The sequence below is a fragment of the Octopus sinensis genome, linkage group LG10, assembly GCF_006345805.1.
Source record: "Octopus sinensis linkage group LG10, ASM634580v1, whole genome shotgun sequence".
Lineage (NCBI taxonomy): Eukaryota > Metazoa > Mollusca > Cephalopoda > Octopoda > Octopodidae > Octopus > Octopus sinensis.
The window spans coordinates 78,946,313-78,974,162 of record NC_043006.1 but is presented as its reverse complement, the minus strand read 5'-3'; the positions used below and the strand labels follow the sequence as shown (position 1 = coordinate 78,974,162).

The window sequence follows — 27,850 nt, the reverse complement described above, 5'->3', positions numbered from 1 at the left end:
CGGAGAAAGCCCCTCTCCTTCGATTGAGATGAAATCGTCGCAGATAGAGCTTTTCGGAGTGACCTTGCAGCCGACGCTCTGGAGCAGGAGCGAAGAACAGCTCTTTCGAGAGGTTACACTTTCCACCTATTGAGAAGAACATTGCCACTGTGACAACGACGATCTTCCACGTAAATAACGTTGGTTTTTTTTTTTTCAGAACTTCATTTGATTTCGTAAATGAACAATCTGATGTGTTTTATTTAATTGGCCTATCGATGTATACAGTAAGACTTTGTCCAAAGACTCCCAACAACAAATGGAAACAAAATTGAAAGAACAAGAAAAGCACATGACAGCAGCAACAACAACAATACAAATACTTCTACTTGAAATAGTATACAGAGACTTACTTCAACATAAAGACGTTCATAAATGTTCCAGTGTCTCCAGCACGGTCGAAGTTAATCCAGAGACTCATGGATAAGTCCATGCCCTCAAGTAGTAATGGATTATTCATGACTGCCATTCCACGTTTATCCGGAAGATAAAACCACAAATCGTGATCTAAAGAAACGGCTGTAGAAATAATAATAATAATTAACAATAATAATAATAATAATAATGATAATAATAATTAATAATAATAATAATAATAATAATTAACAATAATAATAATTAATAATAATAATAATAATTAACAATAATAATAATTATAATAATAATAATAATAATTAACAATAATAATAATTAATAATAATAATAATTAATAATAATAATAATAATAATTAACAATAATAATAATTAATAATAATAATAATTAATAATAATAATAATAATAATAATAATAATAATAATAATAATAATAATAATAATAATAATCTCTTTCTTTTTTAATGGCTTCAGTCATTTGACTGCGGCCATGCTGGAGCACTGCCTTTAGTCAATCTTTGTAAGCCTAGTACTTATTCTATCGGTCTGTTTTGCCGAACCGCTAAGTTACGGGGACGTAAACACACCAGCATCGGTTGTCAAGTGATGTTGGGGGGGGGGCGGATAAACACAGACACACAAACATATACACACACACATACATACATATATACGACGGGCTTCTTTCAGCTCTGTCTACCAAATCCACCCACAGGTTGGCCCAAGGCTATAGTAGAAGACACTTGCCCAAGGAGCCACGTAGTGGGATTGAACCCGGAACCATGTGGTTGGTAAGCAAGCTACTTACCACACAGCCACAATCATAATAATAATAATAATAATAATAGTAATAATAAATGATGCATACATATGCATGCGCGCGCGCACACATACATACACGCACACATACAAACACTTATATACATATGCAAACAAATCTATATTGTTAAAGTTATAAAAATCAAAACTTCGAGAGGATATGAAATGATTTAATTTTAACGGTTGAACTCGAAGTAGAAAAGTTATAGATAATAGCGTGTAAATATTAAGGCTAAGAAACACTTTGGATAGAAAATTTCGAAGAGTGCTCATCAGACTTGAAACCAAATTTTCTGTAAACATAACAGATGTTTTACCATTAGACCAAGCAGTATATTTCCTCTTCTATTTGTATCTGAATCACTCGAAACAGTTGCCCCCTTAACGGTAAATGCCTTTCGAAAATCCAAATCTATTGTACGATAAGAAATGGCAATCCATTGTAGTTTCATCAATGATGTAACGCAGATCCCGGACCTTATCTTTCGAGCTTATAAAAACAACTGCCGATTTCTCTCTAATCAAACATTTCAGTCTTGGATAAAAGGAAGGATACTTTGATCATTGTACTAAGAGATATACAAAATATGGGATGATCACTCCTGGAATGCTTACTAATCAGGAATAATTTTGGCTGTTAAACAGCAAAAAGAAATCAAACAAAAAATTTGCACTACTGACACTGAAAAATAAACATCAGAATATTAAAGCAAATATTAACAACTATTCCTCCATTAGGATTTTCTCTTTCTTTTTCTTACCTTTACTACTAGACGTTGATGAACACTTCTTAATTGCCTTACTGGTTTGACAGTATACGTTTTCCTTGCAACTTTCGTCATTTGTCTCACAGTTTTTACCAGAAAACCCTGCATGAAAACCAAACGTTGAGATAGTTGGATTACTTAATTATTTGTGGTACCCTCAAAACAGTTATTCATAAAAAAACTCCACAAGCAAGAATAATAAATTTATAAAGGACTTGCAGTATATCTTATATTTTTAAATATGTATAATCTCATTTCAACTTTTTGACACAACCATGATTGAGGCATACACAGACTCTATGATATCAGCACCTCCAATTAAAAAATTTTTGAATTCTAAAAACCTTGGTTAAAGCAAGTTCTGAACTCCATTTTAATAATGAACAAAGGAATTATTGTATGAAGATATTTCTTCAAATTCTTTATTATTTTCAAAATATATTGAAGCATATTTTGAAACAGAAATATAATCGCATAAGGTATGACTTATACCCTTCTTCGCCAAAATAAATGAATAAAAAAGAGGAATAGAAGGATGATTTACTCCGTTGATTGATTTCCCTGGCATTAATATCTATTTTGTATGAAAAATATACTGGATTTATTTCTTGTAGTGTGTTTCAAATCTTAAAGCAGGATTTGAGTTCAGCTCTTTTAGGCTCACCAAATAAAGCCAGGTTGCGTCGGTTTCCGTCTACATACAGGAGTGTGTTGTTATCTTCTCAGTATTCATCTATATGTTATAGCACATTAAGAAAGCTCAGCTGCTTTTCTCAAGTCCCCTGATCAATGGTTGTGATAGCTTACAAACCATACACACACGCACATGCACGCTTGCACGCGCACAGTGCTAAATGACTGCAAACGAGATGCATTTCATCACACTTCACCACGAATCTCTGTTCTCCTGTAGTTCTCAGTTTCATGTCATGTATCTGAACCAATAACTTCAAGATAGTTCTTCGTAGTCCTTGCCATCAAGGGGTCAAGGCGCCCATATTCGCCTCTTAGTGGACAAAACAATGTTTCTTTACCTTTGTGGTTTAAAATAATGGTCGTTGTTATAATCTGCGTTTCTATAACGGTCACCTTCATCCAAAGCATACGAGTTTAGGTCAGGTGGTAAATATATATGTAACTTGATTATTCTATTATAAATCAATGTCATGAAGGCACATGGCTTTGTGGTTAGGGTATTTGGCACAAGATCGTAAGGTCATGAGTTCGATTCCCGGCAGCGCGTGTTGTCCTTGAGTAAGACACTTTATTTCATGTTGCTCCAGTCCACTCAGCTGCCAAAAATGAGTCGTACCTGTATTTCAAAGGGCTAGCTTTTTCAAACTCTGTGACACGCTGAATCTCCCTGAGAACTACGTCATGGGTACACGTGTCTGTGGAGTGCTCAGCCACTTGCACGTTAATTTCACGAACAGGCTATTATGTTGATCGGATCAACTGGAACCCTCGTCGTCGTCGTAACCGACGGAGTGCCGGTTGTATATCAATGCCTCACACAGTCACAAGAGCATGCATATGACAAATTGCTCATGATGGTAGACTAGACCGAAGCAGAGAAAATTTTCGATTTATGAGATATCCCTAAGCATTTGACGGATAATTCTTTCGAGCCATACGAGCATGTTGAGCTGCCTGTAACACTTATTTGGCACTGGCCCTTATGGTTAATTCTACAATACCGTATATTTAAATAGCTGGTAATATGAAGCAAAATATTCTTTGGAAATAGACTAAAATACTAACAGCAAGTACAAAATCGTAGCTATTGCAACAAATAATATGCGGATATTCAATTACAATAATAAACCATTTCTGCACATACTAATAAGAGAAAGCATAAAAAAACAACAGTTGAAATTCTAAATTCAAACCACAAGCTGTTTGCAATATTACCTGTAGGACATTTACATTCATAGCCGTTTCCTTTAATAGTGCACTTTCCACCATTTTCGCAGACTGAATTTTTACAATAATCGACTGAAAGTTCACAGCCTACTCCAGCAAAACCTATAAAAGTTGATAGAAATATATTGTAACTTTTTGTAACTATTAGAATAGAAATGTTCGCTTCAAATAAGAGGCATCTATGTATGTATGTATATAAATGTATATCTATATATATATAATATATATATATATATTATATATATATATATATATATATAATATATGTATATATATGTATATATATATATATGTATTATATATATATGTATATTATATATATAAACGATGGTCAAAACGTTGATGACGTCACGTTACGCTGGACTGACCAGTGTTATAAAACCTGAACAATTCACAAGATTCGCCAGAATCATCCAGCGAACAACACAGTTGCTCAAGGTAAAATGAATTCTCTCTCTTTCAGGAACATCAGTTTTTGTATTGACTACATATCGCCGCTTTGATCTGTTTTTTTATTGGATGCATGTCGCCACCGTGAACCGCTGCATCATTCACTTTAAACATATAGCATGAACGAACTCACTTCAAACTATATATATGAACTTTATGATGTCTGACACCGTTGTGTATTATAAATGAATTCTTGTGATTGATAGCATGAACTATCTTTTTTATAATATAACTTTTTGATAAGGTTCATTTCAGGAATGAAACATGTTATAATGTATATAAAAAATTAAAAATTGTATAATATAGCAGCATTTTCGAACTTCATTTTTACAAATATTATATATATATATATATAATATGTATATATATGTATCTATTATATATGAATATATGTATGTATGTATATATATATATATAATATATATATATTATATAGTATTATATATATATTGTATATATATATATATAGGTATGTATTATAATAATGAATGTATATATATAGATATATATATATATATATATATATTATGTATTATATATATATGTATGTATATATATATGAATGTATATATATATATATGTATGTATCTATATATGATGTATATATATATATATATATAGAATATATATATATATATATGAATGTATATATATATTATATTATATATATAATATATATATGAATGTCTATATATATATATATATATATATATGTATATATATATGAATGTATATATATATATATATATTATATATATATATATATATGAATGTATATATATATATATAATTATATATTATATATATATGAATGTATATATATATATATATATATATAATATATATATATATATGAATGTAATATATATATATAGATATATATATATATATATATAATATTATATATTATATATATATATATCTATATAGATATAATATATATTATATATATATATATTATATATAATTATATATATATATATTATATATGTTGTATTTGGGAACGGTCATGTTGCCAGTTTAGCCAATAAAAACACACGCACTATATATATTTGGTGTTCACTTGCTTCAGCTTTATTTTATATTAATCGTATTTCGGCCAGAGTTCTTTCGTCACACTTCTGTGACCTCATCAGTGGTCCTTTGCTTTCTTCTTTCTTTCTTTTTTGTGCGTCTACTATGATAGGAATTGTTTCTGTTTTTAGATTCCACATTCGAGTTACCTCTATTTCCAGGTCTTTGTATTTTGAAAGTTTCTCCATCTTTTTTAGAGAAACGTTGTCATCTTCTGCTGGCATTGAGTTATTATTATTATTATTATTATTATTACTTTTTTTTTCTTCTTTCAAATTTTCTTCCATTTCTTGCCGAGTGTCTTCCCGACTCCTAGGGCAAAGAAACTCATAGTATATATTGGTAGGCCATTAAACCAAACTCAGTAGTTCGTTCATTTTTTTTTTTTTTTAAGTTAAATTAAAATACATGAGCAGCAACAGTTCTCACATCGACAATGCTCTTCTCAATACGTGTGATGTACCAGTTAAGACAATCTTTTGCACTTCTTGCAGGGATGGTAAGCCAGGGATCATTCTCATATAATTTCGGTCCTTCTTGATCATTCCTAGTGCTCCTACGATCACTGGTATTGTAACCGCCTTGAGATGCCACATTTTCTCAATTTCAAGAGTAGGTCTTTATATTTTCTGAGCTTGTCAAACTCTTTCGCTGAGATATTATGATCACAGGGGATGCTCATGTCGATCAATAAGCAAACTTTTGTTTTGGTCTTTCACAAACAATATCTGGTTTAGGCCTTGATGGTTCGGTCTGTATGTACTGGAAAGTCCCACAGAATGGTTACATTTTCTCCTTCAGTTACAGCCTCAGGGTGGTGATTATACCACTTGTCGGCAGTTTTGATATTGTAATGCCGACTTATTAGCCAGTGGAGATATTGGCCAAATCTGTCATGTCTTAATTTATACTCCACTGGTGCTAAGACTTTACATCCAGAGATTAGGTGGTCCACTGTTTCAATCATGTCGTTGCAGAATCGGCATTTTGGGTCTGCTCCATTTTTCATCACATTGGCTGGTAGTTCCGGGTTGATAGGCTTTGGTCTTGAGCAGCCAGGATGAAACCTTCGCTCTCTGCTTTTAGCCCTGAGCTCCGCAGCCACTGATGGGTTTGCTTCTGGTCAACATCAGCTTTGTGCTGCGGGTCACATATTTGCCGTGCAGAGGTTTCTCCTCCCACCTATCAGCCAATTGCTCGTGCGCTTTTTTCATTGCCATCATTTTCACCTTCTTTGCAACAATAGTTGCCGTACTTCCCTCGGGTTGTTCAGTTTGGGTATCCTGCACGAGATCAATAGCAAATTTTTTGCTTTCCTTGATGATAGAATGAAGCTTCTTTCGTCTCTCGTGATTTTCCACGAGCTTTAGCATCCAGTCATTCGATATTTCGAGATATTTGGCCAGTCCAATTGTGGTTGTTTTGTAAGCTAGTTCAAATTGGATCAGGCCTCGACCTCCTTGGGCTCTGGGAAGGTAAAGGCGATCTTTATTATTATTATTATTATTATTATTATTATCATTATTATTATTCTTATTATTCTTATCATTATTATTATTATCATCATTATGATTATTATTATTATTATCATCATCATCATCATTATTATCATTATTATTATTATTATCATCATTATTATTATTATTATTATTATTATTATTATTATTACGTGTATATTTACCTTCAGTGCAATTACAATGGACATCACCCAGTTTATCAATGCAGGTGGCGTTGTTAATGCATGGATTAGCATTGGAGCAAACCGAGTTGGAGAGGTTACATTGCTTACCATGAGTGTTTGACTGGCAGCTGAAGTTTTAAAAGGATTGATATTAAAACGCAGAATAATATAAACACTCAGTTTTATATTTCACACACATATAAAATAAAAAAAGTAAAAAAAACGTGATTGCAAAGCCGACTTCAGAATCATTCAGCAATGTTGCACACACACACACACACACACACACACACACACACAACACCACACACACACACACACACCACGCACATGATTGACCGCTAGCTCCAAAAGTTTTTTATTCTCTCTCTGTTAATTTCCTCGTATTCCTTTCTGTTGAAGAGCGCAGGCACAAAACGTAAAAGACTTTCTCACCTTCCCGAGCGTTAAACTAACACACCTGTTTGTTGTTTATACACCTGTCGTCGTCTTTTGTTTTTCTGTAAATTTCAGCTACATATATACATACACTCACTCACACACACGCACGCGCGCGCACAACACACACACACACACACACATACACACACACACACACACACACACACACACATAAAATGCGATTGCTTTATCTTCAGAGTTGATTGTAATTTCCTTGTACTCGTTTATTGTGGATGGCATTTCTGACTTTCAAGCCATGACATCTCAGTCCCATTGCAGATTTGCACGGTTTGAAGAATGGGTGACAAACGGAAGATGTAACTCACTGCGTATTTATCAAATGGTTGGGTCTGCACACGTCATTACTCTTCTATCATCATGGGACTTTTAGTTGATGGGATAACGAACGAAGTCACCATAAAAACACATTCTATTTTACTCTTTCTCTTTTTACTTGTTTCAACCATTTGACTACGGTCATGCTGGTGCACCGCCTTTAATCGAGCAACTCGACCCCGGGACTTATTCTTTGTAAGCCCAGTACTTATTCTATCGGTTTCTTTTGCCGAACCGCTAAGTGACGGGGATATAAACACACCAGCATCGGTTGTCAAGCAATGCTAGGGGAACAAACACAGACACACAAACATACACGCACATACATATATATACATATATACGACGGGCTTCTTTCAGTTTCCGTCTACCAAATCCACTCACAAGGCTTTGGTCGGCCCAAGGTTATAGTAGAAGACACTTGCCGAAGGTGCCACGCAGTGGGACTGAACCCGGAACCATGTGGTTGGTAAACAAGCTTCTTACCACAGCCACTCCTGCGCCTGCATACATACATACATACATACATACATACATAGATACATACATACGTACATACATACTTACATGCGTACATAATACATACATAGTGGACTAGTTGATTACATTGACCCCAGTACATGACCAGTACTTATCTTATCGATCCAGAAAGAAATTTGAACTCAGAACGTAAAGACGAACAAAATGCTGCTAAACATTTCGTCCGCCATACTTGTCACCTTAATATCAATAATTGTAATGACCCTTTCTGCCAAATATACAACGCCTGAAATTTTTGAGGAAGATGGTGCTGTCGATTTGATTGACTCCACTACTTGACTGGTATTTTCTTTATCGACCCCGTAAGGCTGCGAGGTAATATCGACTTTGGCGGAATTTGAACTCAGAATGTAAAGACGGACGCAATGCCGCCGAGTATTTTGTCGCATGCTCTACAATTGTGTCAGCTAACCGCCATAAACAGCAAAAACATTAAAAAATCAATAACAACAACAATAATAATAAGTATATAGTACCTGCAATAGAAATCTTGGAAAATATCAATGCACTGGGCATTATTTGAACACGTATTAGCTTGGCACATGCTGTCTATGTTTTCACAACGTTTGCCTGTCCAGCCAGCGGAACAGTTGCAGCTGAAGTCATTTTCTAAATCCGTACAGTTGGCACCATGCAAACAAGGATTACTGGCACAGTCATCTATGTTGATCTGCGGAAGAAATATACCAAAAATATATTTAAAATATATATAATTTCCATAATTATACGTACTTACATACATACGTACATACATACGTTGTACATAAATACGTACGTATGTACATACATACGTACGTACATACATACATACGTACGTACATACGTACGAACATACATACGTACATACATACATACATACGTACATACATACGTACGTACATACGTACGAATATACATACTTACGTACATACGTACGAACATACATACTTACGTACATACGTACGAACATACATACGTACGTACATACATACATACATACATACATACATACATACATACATACATACATACATACATACATACATACGTACGTACGTACATACATACATACATACATACATACATACATACATACATACATATAATACATACATACGTACATACGTACATACATACATAATCAACAAAAGAGACAGTGAAGCCCTTCGAATTTCAAGAGGCAACCGTCAATGTAGATTATGTCATATTTCTGTGGAAGCCATCACACATTTATTTAACAGCTGCTCAAAAATATTATCAAAGTACTAAATACTATCTAAAATGCAAAGAGCGTGTCTACTAAATATTAAATGTTCACATATAACAACTAACAAATAATTTGAATGCATAATTTCAGATTTAAATAAATTTTAATGATTATAAGGGTGTCTATTTACTTCTTTCATGTCTGTGTATATACATACGTACCGGGGTGCGCATACTCACACATTCTTTTATTCTTTTACTTACTTCAGTCATCTGACTGCGGTCATGCTGGAGCACTGTCTTTAGTCGAACAAATCGACCATAGAACTTATTAATTGTAAGCGTAGTACTTATTCTATTGACTTCTTTGGCCGAACCGCTAATGTTACGGGGACATAAACACACCACCATCGGTTGTCAAGCGATGGTGGGGAACAAGCACAGACAGACACACACACACACACACACACACACAACACACACATATATATATATATATATATATAATATATATATATATATATATATATATATATATATATATATATATACGACGAGCTTCTTCCATTTTCCATCTACCAATTCCACAAGGCTTTGGTCGGTCCGAGGCTATAGTAGAAGACACTTGCTCATGTTGCTACGCAGTGGGATTGAACCCGGAAACGTGGTTGGGAAGAAGCATATACTTATGTATTCATTCGCAGGAACATATATTAACACACACACACACACACACACACTATTATAATATATATAAGCCAAAATCTTGTTAAAATAGCTACCCAGCATTTCCTGGTTTAAATAATATTTAATTTCGGCATTTTTCAAGTTGAGAACAAGACCGTTTGCCAGTTGCCGTTTGAACTGATAAGGTTTAAACGAGAGACGCTGGTAAGGAAGAAAACAAGAAGACAAACTCAAGGGACATAATCAGCTTTACAATAATTCGAATGTCAAGCAGACGTTGATGAGATGTTAATGGTTTACTAAGTATCTGGTGGTCTACTTTTAAATTCCGACAAGATGTATTTGTTGTAATGCGGATACACAGAAAAAATCTCGTTCCTGGAATATATGTATTCATTTGACGTTCTCAAGTTCTTTAAGGGATATTGTTTTTCAAGAGAACGTACTGAGCATTTTTTTTTTATTCATTAATATAAGGTCTGGTTTTGGAGAAGATTTACTATTTGATATCGAGACTGGTCCCCTCGTCTTTAAGTTTCCAGATTAAAAGTGAAAGGGTCATTGAATGTCTCTTATTACGGTGGATTTAAAGTTTCCTTCTATGGCTCCGATAAAAAGTTTGAGCTCTCTACGACCATTGTCGTAGTTCGATGAAACCTGTCCTCTAGCACAGAAGTGCGATATATCTTCCGGTGTTTATGAAGCACCAGCTCATTCTTAGTCTACTCTAAGGATTTCCTCCAGTTGTATTGAAGAATGAACCCTGTGATACTTTCTTGCGACATTCTAATAATATGTCCGTGGTACCAGAGTTGTGAACTCTCAATACAGATAAGTCGTAGCTCGACTTAGAGAGACACTCTGACCTCTCAACCAAACATTGTATGGAATAATGCTACTTCAGAAGAATCCCATTTCGATCGCTTGTATTCCTGATCGTACTGTTAGATTATTTGAAAATAATACTTACATTGCACATTTGCCCTTTGTAGCCTGGCTTACAGATACATTGGTAATCTTCTACGAGATCTTTGCATTGCTGTGTACCTGTCACATTGCATGTTGCATTGGCACAGTCATTTATATTTGTGCAGTTCTTGCCTAAAATGAGAAATTCAAAGACAATGATTGGTTTTCTTTTGTTTCGATATGTATAGAAAAAGGAAGGATGACAACAATTATATATATATATAATAATAATAATAGGGAGTATAACTCCAAACTTACAGGGAAAATTTCAATTTAGTATTAAATCAAATTTCACAATATAAATATATAATATATAAATGAGAGAAAAAACCCACTATTATGCAATTCAAACAATTATATATATATATATATATATATATATATATATATTATATATATATATATATATATATATATATAGTGACCTCGTGTGTACCGTTGTCGATTTTTTTCCCTCTGTCTTCCCTTCTCTGGATCTTCCTTCTCCTATGTTTCCGACGAAGAGCTCCGCTCGAAACGTTAAACCCTCCTTCTTTCCTTATTTCCTGAGCGTCCAATAATACTATATTTGTTCCACGTCCTCGCGTTGTTGTGTTTTTTTGTGCTTTCTTGTTTGGATTAACTTTATATATATATATATACACGCGTACTCAAACACATACGTACACAGACATATGTTGAAAACACGACTATATGTTTTTGTGTTTATCTGCGAAGTAACCTCGTAGAAGATTACATTTATTTCTACTCTTTCTTGAGGAAAACTTTAAATCCAGTGTGGGACTATATGCATATTAAAGCATACAACACCTGATGATTCTCAGTGACAAAACCGATCGAAGTACATTTTATATGAAAAATGTAAATATATTGCAAAATCCATTTTACTGGGCCAGATGGCTTACCACACTACTATGTTGCAAAGTACATTCTAAAATAAGAATTTAATAGTTCAAGAAAATTATGATATTAATAATCCTTTCTACTGTAGGCACAAGGGCTGAAACTTTTGTGGGAGGTGCTAAGTCGATTACAACAACAACAACAACAACAACAGCAATAATAATAATAATAATAATAATAATAATAATAATAATAATAATAATAATAGTCCTTCAAATATAGGACTGAAATTTAGGGGGAGGAGCTAAGTCGATTACATCGACCCCAGTGCGTAACTGGTACTTATTTCATCGACCCCGAAAGAATGAAAGGCAAGGGCGACCTCGACGGAATTGGAACTTAGAGCGTGAAGATGAATGAAATACCTATTTCTTTACTACCCACAAGGGGCTACACACAGAGGGGACAAACAAGGACAGAGAAACGGATTAAGTCGATTATATCGACACCAGTGCGTAACTGGTACTTATTTAATCGACCCCGAAAGGATGAAAGGCAAAGTCGACCTCGGCGGAATTTGAACTCAGAACGTAGCAGCCGACGAAATACCCGTTTCTTTATTACCTACAAGGGGCTAAACATAGAGGGGACAAACAAGGACAGACAAACGGATTAAGTCAATTACATTGACTCCAGTGCGTAACTGGCACTTAATTTATCGCCCCGAAAGGATCAAAGGTAAAGTCGACCACGGTAACATTTGAACTCAGAACGTAAAGACGGGTGAAAGGCCGCTAGGCATTTTTCCCGACGTGCTAACGATTCTGCCAGCTCACTGCATTAGTAATAACAATAATAATAATAATAATAATAATAATAATAATAATAATAATAATAATAATAGTGGTTTCAAATTTTTCCACAAAGGTAGCAATTTTGGGGGAGGGGGATAGTCGATTACATCGACCCCAGTACTTCACTGGTACAGCCGAAAAGGATAAAAGGCAAAGTCGACTTTGGCTAAGCATTTAGTTCAGCGCAAACTTTAACCTTAGACCGTGAGATGAAACTAAAACAATTACAGCATGGAAGATTCATTTTATCCATTTGAAAACACACGGAAACAGTTAACAGTTAACATTGATTACTCAGTGTTAAAGTATTCGTTGATTTGTCTGGACGTGGTCATTTACATAGTTACACTCCAACAACGATATTTTTATACTTTAAAGGAATTTTGTGAAAAAGCAAAACAAAAAAAAAAAGACAGTAAAACATACAAATCATCCTTTTTTTTTCTGCTGTCTGTATACTCTTTACTCTTTACTCTTTTGTTTCAGTCATTTGACTGTGGTCATGCTGGAGCACCGCCTTTAGGACTTATTCTTTGTAAGCCTAGTACTTATTCTATTGGTCTCTTATGCCGAACCGCTAAGTTACGGGGACGTAAACACCCCAGCATCGGTTGTCAAGCGATGTTGGAGGGGGGGGGGGGCAAACACAGACACGCAAACATACACACACACACATTCATACACACACACACACACACACACACACATATATATATATATATTTATATATATATATATATTTATATTTTGTGAAATAGAAAGATGAATAATCTTGTTGCAGATTAATCAAAAGTTTAACCGATACCTTGGTAGCAAAAATCACAGCAGAAGACAGCACGGTTGGAGGTACAACCATATGGTGTTGCAACCGTGCGTCGGTGCGGATAATTGAATTTTAATATTATTAGTGAATTGAAGAAATGGAGTTGGACGAAGATTGAACAGAAATCGTTTTATTGCATTCTATAAAATTTATAGAATGCAATAAAACGATTTCTGTTCAATCTTCGTCCAACTCCATTTCTTCAATTCACTAATAATATATATATTTATATATATATATATATATATATATATATATATTAATTGTTATCGCCATATTAATATGGCATTCTTATAGAGACTTAGTAATTTTAATATTTCTATATATATATATAATATATATATATATATATATATATAATATATATATATACATATATACGACGGGCTTCTTTCAGTTTCCGTCTACCAAATCCACTACTTACCACACAGCCACTCCTGCAGAATAAGATTTTAAAAAAGGAAATCATATTTCATTTTCTATGAAGAGAGAATGTATTGCTTGACATAACATAAATTTCAATAGAAAATAATTTTGTAACCTTGAGGACTAATGATGAAATTACCTTCGTATCCTGAGAAACAATTACACTGATAATCATTAATAAGGTTTGTGCAAGTGCCACCTTCACAAGGGTTTGGATCGCAGTTATCATTCATCTTTTGGCAGAACTCTCCACTGTAACCATTGGTGCATGAGCACATATTTGAGTTGCATGTACCACCATTGTAGCACTGTATTGCACCGCATGGTGTCTTGTTAAAACATTGTTTTTGGTCCATTACTGAAAAATAGATACATTAAATAATTGAGCAGAACATTTAAAAAAGAAAAAAAATTCCTTCACTGATTTGCGCATTACAGTCTTTGAACCGCGAGCATTTTTGGCCAACAACCCGAACGGTGTTTAGTTGATGAAATCTCCCACTGTTGTTATTTTAAGCCTGGCATCCATTCAATCGTTCCTTTTTGTCGAACCGCTAAGCGACAGGGACGCAGTCAAGCCAACGTTGATTGTCATACGGCGTGACAAATACAGAGATACGTGCACATGTTTACACACACATACAAACGTAAATAAAATATCTCAGCAAAAATTATATAACTATGGCACAAAAAGATTGTGGACGTATGTCGTGGTGTACAACGCCCCGGTCTGGGAATCGAAACCGCGATCCTACGACCGCGAGTCCGCTGCCCTAACCACTGGGCGCACACATACACAAATATTTTCTTTTCCTGGTTTTCCATAGTCTATAAACCAATGTTTATTTTTTTGTATCTGTGACATTAACAAGAGGAGAGAGAAAGGCAAAGGCTAATACAGCTTAACACCAGTAACGTCGCAACGCTTTTCTACAGCTGAGTGAACTGGAGCAACGTGAAATAAAGTATCTTGCTCAACACACTGCCCTGTCCGGGAATCGAACTCACTACCCCATGCGCCTGGGGCATTATATATCATTTCAAAGTACCTGGACTACTGGGATGTTGTAACAGTTGAATAATCTGTTGACAAAATTAAAGGTGATTAATGTTCTTTTGAATGTAGACTATCCCAGATCAAGAAAACTAATTATCAAAGGCTTTACAGTTGTGATCATCAGGTTTCGTGTATCAGAGAATATAGTAGGAGCACTCCGTCGGTTACGACGATGAGGGTTCTGGTTGATCCGATCAACGGAACAGCCTGCTCGTGAAATTAACGTGTAAGTGGCTGAGCACTCCACAGACACGTGTACCCTTAATGTAGTTCTCGGGGATATTCAGCGTGACACAGAGAGTGACAAGGCCGGCCCTTTGAAATACAGGTACAACAGAAACAGGAAGTAAGAGTGAGAGAAAATTGTGGTGAAAGAGTACAGCAGGGATCACCACCATCCCCTGCCGGAGCCTCGTGGAGCTTTAGGTGTTTTCGCTCAATAAACACTCACAACGCCCGGTCTGGGAATCGAAACCGCGATCCTACGACCGCGAGTCCGCTGCCCTAACCACTGGGCCATTGCGCCTCCACATCAGAGAATATAATCATCATTGTGGCCATGTTGTCGCTGTCGTTGGTCTTTTTGTTGTTACTTAGATCTACGGATTATTAAAAATATTCCGATCATAAGCACTTAATTTTTTTATTTTTTGTGTAATACACATTTAAGATTACACTCTCCAATGTGTTCCGTTTTTTTGAAAGACAGCAAGGAACGATTTGAAGGAAATTTATTGTGAGGAATCCCTGGGGGTTCTTTATATTCAGAAAAATATCCCAAACAAACGCCACATTATAGAAAAAATTAACAAAGAAATTATTCAAATGTTATACCTTTGTTGACGTTACACTGGAAACGTAGCTGATACGGTGGGCAACTTGGATTACAGCTTTCATTATTTATTATGCAAGTATCACTCAGGTTAAATGACATCCCTAATTGCTGTTGCCAAAGAAAGGGAGCTCTGTCAACACGTGATCGGCACTGAATCAACAAAGGAACCATTCCATTGCAAATATCGACGCCAACCTAAAGATAGAATAAAATTGTGTAGTATTCTACATTTATGATGAAAAAAAAAAGTTAAATAAAAGTAGTAGTTTTATTATTAATTATGACTTATTTAACATTATCGCCTATTTAAGGAAGACGGTGAGCTGGCGGAATCGTTATAGTGCCGGGCGAAAATGCTTAGAGACATTTCCTCTGGCTCTTTACGTTCTGAGTTCAAATTCCACCGAGGGCAGGTCGTTAAAATAATTACGGGGGATGAGGTCGGGGCAATCGACTATCTCCCTTCCAACAAAATTTCAGTCCCTGTGCATACAGCAGAAAGAATTGTCTGTGTTTTAAGAGAATTATCGAGGCGGATATCCATTCCATTTTTTTTTCACATCACAAAGAATTAAGATTAACTTAAAAGACGTAAATTCAAATATTCAGAGCTAATGAATTCTTTCAAAGAACGCCCCAGCAACATTTACACCGCTATTGATACTGAGCGTATCGATATCTACAAGAGGGTGCTGAAAATTTCCTGGCTTTAAGGGTGTCACGAAAAAGCTTGGCTGGAGGCCCAAGTTACCGAGTGCTTTTACAGGACTTAGAAAAACTGAAGGATCGCTACAATAAGTGTGTAAATCTGAGGAACATATACGTTGAATAAAATCATAATTGATTGATCCCCTGTATTTTCTTTATCTAAAGTCACCCCCTCGTATACTTACGTATATAATAAATCGATTAATTGTTGTACAGTATGAAGAATGTAAGCAACAAATGAATATTGTGAATATGATGTAATTCCTTTCAGATTACATTTCCTAAAACATCTGGCACCTATTCCCAAAGTCTAGATAAAATTACTCACACACACAAACGTACACATATATTTGAGTGAATTGTTGCGGGGGTCACAACTAAAGTTATCTTCATTGCCATCGTTATTGTTGTCATTTTAACATCCAGATTTTTCATACTCACATGGGTCGAACCGAATTTGCTGAGCCAGATTTTCTATGATCGGATACTCTTCCTGTCGTTAACCTTCACACATTCGCAAGTTAGGTAATATTTCTGCATGACCAGTAGCGTTTTTCACCGACGATTGGAAAGAATGGACACCGCTTGTATCTAGTGACACTCGCTTACAACTATCATATTATCATGTGTCTCAAAACAAGGAGATATTTGCAAATACGAATACACACACACAAACACACATGTGTGTATGTGTGTGTGTATTTATACGCCGGCCTTATTTCAGTTTTCGTTCACCAAATCCACTCACAGTGTTTTATCGGTCCGAGTTTACAGGAGATACATGTCCAAAGTGCTATGCGGCGAGACTGAATCTGAAACCATGTGGTTGGGAAGCGACCTTCTTAATTACACAGTGGCATTCGCGCCAGCTAAAATGCATATCGTGTTTTGTACTAAACATTCATTCGTTACTGAAATTCTTACACAAATTTAACAAACAATTTCATCCCAAATAATGCTACGGAATAAAACAAAAACATCACTCAGAAGAAATAAGTATGTACGCTAAATTAGTTTTGTTTTTTAATCTCCTAGATTACAATTCTTTCTTGTAAAAATGAAATAATGAAAGAAATTTATATTTTTTTTACTTTGGTTGAAACTTGAAACTTACATCACGCAAAGTCTTTACTGCTTCTTCTGGTATTCTAGATCCGTTTACAGTATACCACGGACTCCAATAATTCTCTGAAACAATCAAAATATCTTGAACGTTTGAAAGGAGTAGATTCTAAGATAGTAAACAATTTTCATAAGCTATAACAATGTTATTTTTGATCTTGGAAGCAGAGTCAAATTTGTTATCAGGCGAACGTTCCCGACTTTTATAAGTAAACGTTAAATTTATGCTTGAAGCATTTTCATAAATTTTGAGATTAGTGTATATGTTTTTACCTGTTGGATTTTGGCAATGTTTCGTGAATGTTTCACAGCAAGCATCTTTACTGGTGTTGACTTTACCATTGAAAAAGTAGCAGCTGTTTGTGTTGTTGTCAAATGTCACGGACTGACATTGATTGTCGTTGAGACATGCGGTAGTGCAAACCTTCGAGGATGCAGCAGCTTCTGTTTTATAAGGATTTGAACTCTCATACTTTGTACTAGATTCATAGGAGAGCTGACAGACCTCGGCTAAAATATTGAAAAGGAGAGAGGATCATTAAAAACCGCATTGTATATAAACATGCATATATCAAAATGTAAGTGTATCCGTCGGTTTCAAGTATTTCAGATTCTGCCGGCCGAATTTTGTCTGGAAATAGCAACGAAATATGCATGTTGACCAACTGTTCTATCAGCAATAAGCACACAAGCACGAGGACCTACACACACACACACACACACACACACACACACACACACACACACACCACACACACACACACACACACACACACAAACACACACACATACGCACACACATGGGTTATGGGTTTATGGGTTTCATGTAATTACTTCAAAATATGTTGTTCACAAGATCCATCCCAGCTTTGTCACACAACGTGAAAACATACTGATAGCAGACTTAGTTAGGATAATGAACAACGTGTCCTTACTATGCGAACCCTATGAAACGAAAAAAAAAAATATACAGAACTTCATTCACCGCATGCAGTTCTCTGGATATGATCAGAAAGATAGGCTTCAAGTATACAGTGGGGCTAGAAAGGAATTCCCTATAAGTTATGAATACCCAAATTAGTTACCCGATAGTAAGAATTCAAACAAAGTAGTCCCGAAAAGACGTTAATGCGTTTCCAGAGTATATAGAACATAGGAGGAAATACTAATAAGGTATGTGTACTAAAATCGTAAAGCATGTTACGTAATAACAGGCTAATCAGATATGAGGTAATGACAATTCAAAGTAAATAACTCTGAAAAGGGATTTTGTGCGTTGCCAGAGAATATTACACTCAGCTGAGTGTAATATTGTATATTACTGAGTTGGTATATTCGTGGATAAGTCACTAACCGAAATAAGTGGATCTATTGTTTAAGAAAATACTATTTAATTTTTTAAGAGTTGATAAAATGCGAAAATAACTCTAGCAGTTCAAATACTAAGAAATAAGCATACTCAATTTGATTTATACCAAACTAGCAGTATCGCCCGGCATTGCTCAGGTTTGTAAGGGAAATAACTATAAAGCATTTTTAGAGAGTTATAGCCAAAAAATAGCAAAAAGATGGAAAAAAATGATGGTAAATTTTTTTTTAGTTAAAAAAGGTGGAGTTGCGTCCCCTAGACAGTTTGCAGTTTGTGTTTCTGATTCTCGACCCCATGTCGAATTTATCGATTTTTTTCAGAACTGGGGGAACTTTTCAAAATTTTCGCTGCGTTAGTTTTGAATTATGACATTGGGCTATGTGTGTGTCAAGTTTCATCAGAATCGGTTGAAAGCCGTGGTCAGGGTGAGGGTACAAGAAAACAGACACACAGAAACACGCACAGACAAACTGTCGTTTATATAGAGAGAGATGATTTAGGAAAATGGATGGGTTATTTCCCTTGGCTATTAAAATCTGGCCGAATGGGTTATTTCCCTTGGATGTTAAAATGAAATATTTTAGATATATATAACGATTCCTTCCAGGGTCCCTATCATCGTTTTTTTTTTAGAAATCTGAGTATGCCATACGCTTTCTAGGCATGAGTTCTACTCACGTGTCAAGTTTCATAAAAATCGATAAAACGATATAAAATTACCTAACAAACCCACAAACGCAGCCACAGACAGAATCTCCCACATTTGTGGTGGATATATATATATATATAGACATCCACACAGATGCAGACAAATCTTCTATGCGTTTATTAGTAAGTGTTGTTAGAATAAATTTATGATGAAAATATGTACCAAACTTGTAGCCTTACCGTATGTATAATCTTCGTTACAACTGCATATGCTGTCCATTGCTTCTTCGTTAACAATACAAACGTTTCCATGACACTTTGATACATTGCATGGGTTCTCTCTGACGTTGCATATTTTTCCAGACAACCCGCTATGGCACTTACACTCAAAACCATCAACTAAATCAGTGCAACTTCCGTTAAAAAGACATGGGGAGCTTGCACAATCGTCTGAAAGGGTAACAAACGTAAGTGGCAATAAGTAAAAGGAAAAAATAAAGTAATATAGAGACTTAATCATTCATTTTCAAATTTGAACAGGACACCTAAACAAAGTATTCAATATTAAACGTTTTAATACATGATAAGAGCTTTAGACTCTTATATTTAACAAGCATTTTTATAGCCACGTTGGGGAAAAAAGCACCGCATGTTAACTATATAGCTTCCAAGGATGTTTGTTTTATGAGGTAGCACTGCCCACTACGCTTTCACGGCAACTAGGGAAAAGTAGGGCAACCAATGACGCTTAGCAGAAGCTGAAACCAGTTGGTTCAATTCCCTGCCTTGCCCTGTGACTTAATCACTGGTAGGAACACTAACATATATATATATATATTATATATATATATATATATAATATATATATATATACCTACATATACATACATACATACATATATATGTACATACATATATATATACATACATATACATATATACATACATAACACTCATATACATACATATATATATACATACATACATATATATACATACATAACATTCATATACATACATACATATATATACATACATAACATTCATATACATACATATATATACATACATACATAGATTTGACTTGTTTATATATATATATATGTATATATACATATATTAAACAATTAGTTACTAAGTCTGTTTACATATTTGATCTGAAATATGATGTTACTATGCCGCAAGTTTATATACCCACTCACACGCTCATACAAGCACTCACACACCCGCACACACTTACACATAGGCCCATACATCCGAACACACTTACACATAGACTCATACACACATACATGAGAACTGTCCAAAAAGAAAATGAAGTTTTAAAACGATACGTCATTTGGTCGGAGCAGCGAGCGTGCGATTGCAGTGAATGGTTGACCTCGACCTCAGTTTAATACACCTCACACACCACTTCAGGTAGTAATTGTTATAAAAGTGGTAAAGCGAGGGTAAGTGTAGTTCGTTAGGCGATTGGCACCAGAACATAGGGACTTTGCGGATTGATAAAATATTAGTCTATTTTTATACAATGAGATTTTAAAATATGTTTTAAGGATACATGATGTAGCACAAAGTATCGTCATTTTTTAATTCTTTTTCTAGTTTGTGTGTTTGTGTAGAATTCTGTCTTAAATTTCGAAAAAGCCAAACGAAAGCATCCTTTAAAACTTTTACAAAGACTTTTCTAATGTTGCAATAAACCTATGCTGAGGACTGCTCGAATCGCGAGCAATGACATGAATGGTACCAGAATTTCAAATCAGAAATTACATTAGCCATCGAAAATGATCTCAAACTGGACAATCTTCCATGACGATGACCTCAACGATTTTCACAGATCATAACATCACGCGATCTGCGAGACATGCTAGCTTTACACGGTCGTTTGATCAGCTACATATAGTAGCAGTATCTCTCTCAAATAATACACAACTGTCTTAGAGAAGTATACATTGGATAATATTGTCCTCAACTCTTTGTACACAGGAAAAAAGATGGGATGGTCACTGCTGAAAATTTCAAGAGTATATGATACAAAATCAAGGAAGGTATTTTTGTTGGACCACAGATTAGGGAGCTGATGAGAGACCAAAGGTTTGATGAAAAGCTCAATGATGTTGAAAAAGCTGCGTGACTGTCAGTTAAGAAAGTTTGCTGAGAGTTTTTGGTGAATCACTGAGCAGAGAACTATTCTGACATAGTGAAAAAAGCTACTGACATCATACAAGGCCTTGGAATGCAAATGAACTTAAAAATCCACTTCCCTGCAAATCTTGGGGCTGTCAGAGATGAAGACGGCGAGAGGTTTCACCGGGACATTCTGAATATGGAAACCTGGTACCAAGGAAAATGGAGCTCTTCTCTGTTGGCTGATTATAGATGGTCATTAAAAATAGATGTCCCAGAAGCTAATACAGTCAAAAATCATACGGTTCAACGTTTTAAAGACAAATTTCCTTGTAATATTAGCCCAGTTTTTGAATTGATGAAATATAATTAACAATTTACATATGCTATCACAAGAAGACTATGACTTATGGAAGAAAAATCAGAAGACACACATGAATACTGTAGATAAAATGCTATTAAGTTCACCTACTTTTGCTAGTGGGACAGAATTTTTCATTAATTCTGTTGACCAATTATAATAGTCAGTCATATTTTTGCATTAATATAGTACATTTATTGTCTAATTTAATTACTCTGTCAAATAAAAATCATGCCTGATAGAAAAATTCTAAAAACAGATTCGAAATCTGCATTAAAAGTACTATAAAGTTTGCTTTCTTTAGCTTATGGGAGAGCAAAAAGCTCGAATTTTGTTCACCAGTGTAATTTATTTGTCCCACAAGTACCCCACTCCCAATTAAAAAACTCACAAAAAGCAAAAGGCCAACAAAAATAATACAAAATAAAACAATATATTTACCAATATTGTCTTGACATTTCTCCCCTTCAAATCCGGGTAGACAGTTGCATTTAGCGCGTTCATTACCAAGATTCTCGCAACTAGAAGCATTTTGGCAAGGGTTTGCACTACACGGCAAAATAGACGTATCACAACTGGAATGAAAAGTAAGAAAATAACACATTATATATGTAATTCATGACTTACACTCTTCCTCTTCCTTTTATCACCCTCCCTCCCCCATCTCTCTCTCTCTCTCTCTACACACACACACACGTATTTATGACTGAGTAGCGTAATCATAGTTTACACTAAACAAAAGGACCATTTTGTTATTTGTAGTACCCTTGTACGTCACATAATTTAATGGTTCGACAAATACATACTGAGAAAAATAAATATAAGGCTGAAACAAAGACTAGGGGTTGATATGATCGACTAAAACATCTTTAAGATATTTAATCGGTCATATCCACTTTGGTGGTAGACTTCATTCGTCGCTCGATTCAATGTCACTGCATGCAACGTTGACTGCATTTAGCGGAGTTCATTCTGTTACAAGAATTAGGGTCATGTCTCCTTCCTTCCTTGGAGTCATGCAGGCTCTGTAGAGAGTCATGAAAATGTCTTCCCTCCTGACTATAACAATCCCTATAATTAAACGCATTTTCCAATGACTGAAACTAGAAAAAGAATTAAAAAATGACGATACTTTGTGCTACATCATGTATCCTTAAAACATATTTTAAAATCTCATTGTATAAAAATAGACTAATATTTTATCAATCCGCAAAGTCCCTATGTTCTGGTGCCAATATCTTTATACTACTAAGTAGATTAAAGTCGAACTGCTGGGACATTGATCTGTAACAGGTAATCATTGTTATTGTTTGATTCCAAGTTCACTCTGATTGAGAAGACCTATGTTCAGGGACATTCTAACCGTGGCAATTATCTTCGACTTGCTAGAAATAAAAGCCAATTTTTCAGCAGAAGCATTTTATTATTTCTTACAAGTTAAGCGATAACACAGAAGCCAACATTGTTGGTAAGGTTGCTATTTTGGCCATAGAAAGAATTGAACTCGGAACGAATTAATCATAAAATATAACGAATTAATCATAAAATCTTCGTCACAGCTCGTAGGCTCACTTGTTTCTCCCTTGCTGTATCTATTTACAGTTAAGTAGACAAGACCATTGGAGGAGGAAAGGCATTGTTCATGACACTTTACATGGCCTCTGACACTACAGTGAGGCGATGAAAAGGAAGACGTCCTCAAGCCAGATGCAAAGCCTGAGTACTTTCCGCAGAATGGACTCTGCCAAAGACATCCAAGGTGCCAGCTGGTGGAGTTAAAGAAGGCATATAGTGTCGCTGGTCCAGCGCCTTGGATTAGCACTTTTTAAAATCGATCCTAGAAGGGTAAAGGCAAAGGTTACGTTGGCAGATTTGAACTCAAAGCGGAGAGAGTCAGATCAAATGCCACGAAATACTATCTCCAACGCTCTAACGAATATGCCGATTCGTATCCAGGTAAACAACTGGGCCAGATATTATCGGCGAACTAACTTTACGATCAGGGTAGTCAGTAGGGTTGTATCATTGAAAAGAAAAACCGATGCAAGCGCATCGTGACCAGAGATGTATAACGTCATCTTATAGTCTAGTTGATCAGGTGATCATTCATATATATATATTATATATATATATATATATACATATATATATATATATTATATATATATATATATATATATATATATATATAACTAATGTAGGATAAAATATTTTTTCGAGAAAAAAATTTTATCAATGGCCAGCATATCAAAAAATACCTTTAAAGGTTAAATTTATAAATAATTTACAAAATAAGAGCAAAAGAAAAATTCTAATGCCAAATATGAAGATAACATTGTCAATAACCATTATATATATATATATATATATATATATATATTATATATATATATATATATATATATATATATATATCACCGTGATCACAGTGACCGACCAGGCTATCAGATGTTGCTACACATCGGTGGTCACAATGCGCTTCGCATTGTTTTAGCCTTAAAATGACGCCACCCCACGGGCTAAGCGAGCAGGCCAACAGAAGAAAGAGTGAGAGAAAGTTGTGGCGAAAGAGTACAGCAGGGATCGCCACCACCTCCTGCCGGAGCCTCGTGGAGCTTCAGGTGTTTTCGCTCAATAAACACTCACAACGCATGGTCTGGGAATCGAAACCGCGATCATCAGACCGCGATTCCACTGCCCGAACCACTGGGCTATTGCGCCTCCACACACACACACACACACACACACACAAACACACACACACACACACACATATATATATATATATAATTATTATATCGGTCCCAAGTAAATATTTGTTTGACTATACCCTTCAAGGAGGTGCCTCTGCATAGCCGCTGACCAGTAACTGAAGCAAGTAAGAGATTAAAGAAAACATACCGGTCGCCAGTAAATCCATTTGGACAATGACATTCGGTCGAATTCAACTTGTTGATACATATTCCACCGTTTAAGCAGAAGTTAGGTGTACAAGTTTTCTGTATAATTTCACACCGTGTCCCATTGGTTCCTGGTAGAAAAACATAAAATTATTAAAATATACATAGATAGATCCCAGTTCTTTTCAGCAGCCCTGTACCCATATATGCATATATATATATAATATATATATATATATATATAATATATATATATATATTATATATATATATGTATGTATATATATATATTTTATTTCTATTATTATACGATTGAACGCCACGCATCCATTTCCAAGTCAGTTTATCCATCTATCTATATACATACACACACACACACACACTTGTATATGCATATATATACACACACACATACATACATATATATATATATATATAATATATATATATATATATATATATATATATATATATATATATACACACACATATATATGTATATACACACACACATATATATATATACATACATACATATATATGTATATACACATATATATACACACACATATATACACACATATATACACACATATATATATATATACATATATATATAGATATACATACAAGGAAGGCGGTGATCGATATGTGAACGCAAAAGCTTCAGATTTGCTATAAAATACTAATAAACATAATATTACGTACCTGCAGGGCAGTTACATTCAAATGTTGAACCTTTCACTGTACAGGTACTATTGAAGTAACATGGGTTAGGTGCACATAGGTCTACCATTTTCTCACACTTTCGTCCAGTGAATCCTGTACTCAGAAAAAGAAGCCACAAAACATAAAGATTACAGTTTATTTACAATATATACACAAGGCATACAAACATAAATATATACATAATGGGTGTGTAGGTCTTAAATAAATAAATAAATAAATAAATAAATAAATAAATATATATATATATATATATATGTGTGTGTGTGTGTGTGTGTGTGTATACATATGTATATATGTATAAAAATACGCACATATATATGCATGCATACCTATAAGTGTGTATGGTTTTGATGTTACAATGGGAAGCTCTGATTCAGTACAAGCAGCTGATTTAGTCTGTATATGTATACTTTTTGAAATGGCAGAACTGTTCCCAAACATAAATGGAGGTCTATATCTTGATAATTGTTTACTTTCAAAATGTTTCCGACCAAAAAGTACGAAAAGTTAAGAATAAGTTAAATGTTTCCGTAGAATGGGATTAAGCACAGTTTTTGATGATGATGTAACGAAGGCCAACTTTTTAGATATTACACTTAACTTACACAATAATTCGTACTTCCCATACCACAAACCATCGACCAATCTTAAGTATATTAGCAAATTCAGTAATCATTCTAGGGCAATTACTAGGAACTTAGTTAAGAATATTTCATTTAGATTGTCTAAGTTATCTGCTAGTGTTGAGATTTTCAATGATAAGGTCGAATTTTATAACTCTGCCTTACTTAAAGTAGGTTATACAGAGAAAGTTACCTACATTAATTCCATTCAATCTTATTCTACCTTTACTAATGGAGAAATGAAATCTTGTTGTAAGGATGTATGCGATATCAATTTTAATTTATACACCAACATCAAACAGAGGAAGAGAAATAACCCATATTTTATTCCCTATTTTCGTCCTAAAGGTAAATCTATGTCTTTCAAAGATAGTTACACTAAAAATAAGGTGACTAATAATAAAATCATTTGGTCAATTATTCCTTATGGGAAGCAAATGGAATCTAATCTTCCTTTGCAATTTCGTGAAGCTATTATTAGGAATTTTCCAAAGAATGCTAGATATTACTCTCTTATCAACTCACACACGGTTAGAATTGGTTTTTCCAACACAAAAAACTCTTACAAATTATCTATTCACATAATATTAGCCTGTTGAATTGAGATACATTTACTAAAAATGCAAAAGTTTAGTAATGGAGTAGATTAGATCCGGGCAGTGAGCTTTAAGTTATCCGTAGAAAATATAAATGAAAAAAAAACTTTCAGGAACAATAGTGGTTTATTGGTGCGGGATGTTGTAAATGTTTCCAGTATCGAAGTACGATAAGCTGAAAAAATTATTTCATAATTCACGTTTGGCAACCAGTGTTGTCGGGTATGCGAATAAGAATCCAAAATTTAAGGTGGATAAAATCTACCCTAAATTAGATAAAATCCGGGCTAATAGAACCTGTTTTCAGTTAAGCACTTTCATATCCATAGATAACAAATATAGTTGTTTTAACTAACCATTAGTACAATTACAGCTGTATGAGTGTCCACTTGGCACGCATGTTCCATTATTAGCACAAGGATTGGTTTTGCATATGTTTGCTTCTGAAAATAAAGGAAAAAATGAAAAACTTGCAAAAATTATCTAGTCAATTTTGTTCCTGGTTCTACAATACAGAACCATCCAATTCAAATTAAAATCTCA

At 34.6% G+C, this 27,850-nt stretch overlaps 1 protein-coding gene across 1 annotated transcript in view; it reads right to left on the bottom strand.

Annotated features, from left to right (window-relative positions):
* The window catches only part of LOC115216258, a 257,640-nt gene that overhangs the window by 69,583 nt on the left and 160,207 nt on the right, over positions 1 to 27,850 (bottom strand). Inside the window, exons 29-43 of the mRNA XM_036506965.1 lie at positions 27,664 to 27,750; positions 26,068 to 26,181; positions 25,361 to 25,490; positions 22,901 to 23,034; positions 20,209 to 20,418; positions 18,225 to 18,461; positions 17,944 to 18,017; positions 16,121 to 16,316; positions 14,369 to 14,587; positions 11,285 to 11,415; positions 8,919 to 9,112; positions 7,126 to 7,253; positions 3,909 to 4,022; positions 1,992 to 2,099; positions 393 to 558 (exon numbers count right to left, since the gene is read on the bottom strand). Coding sequence (XP_036362858.1) covers positions 393 to 558; positions 1,992 to 2,099; positions 3,909 to 4,022; positions 7,126 to 7,253; positions 8,919 to 9,112; positions 11,285 to 11,415; positions 14,369 to 14,587; positions 16,121 to 16,316; positions 17,944 to 18,017; positions 18,225 to 18,461; positions 20,209 to 20,418; positions 22,901 to 23,034; positions 25,361 to 25,490; positions 26,068 to 26,181; positions 27,664 to 27,750 — 2,242 coding nt within the window. The remainder of the gene's footprint in view (positions 1 to 392; positions 559 to 1,991; positions 2,100 to 3,908; positions 4,023 to 7,125; positions 7,254 to 8,918; positions 9,113 to 11,284; positions 11,416 to 14,368; positions 14,588 to 16,120; positions 16,317 to 17,943; positions 18,018 to 18,224; positions 18,462 to 20,208; positions 20,419 to 22,900; positions 23,035 to 25,360; positions 25,491 to 26,067; positions 26,182 to 27,663; positions 27,751 to 27,850) is intronic.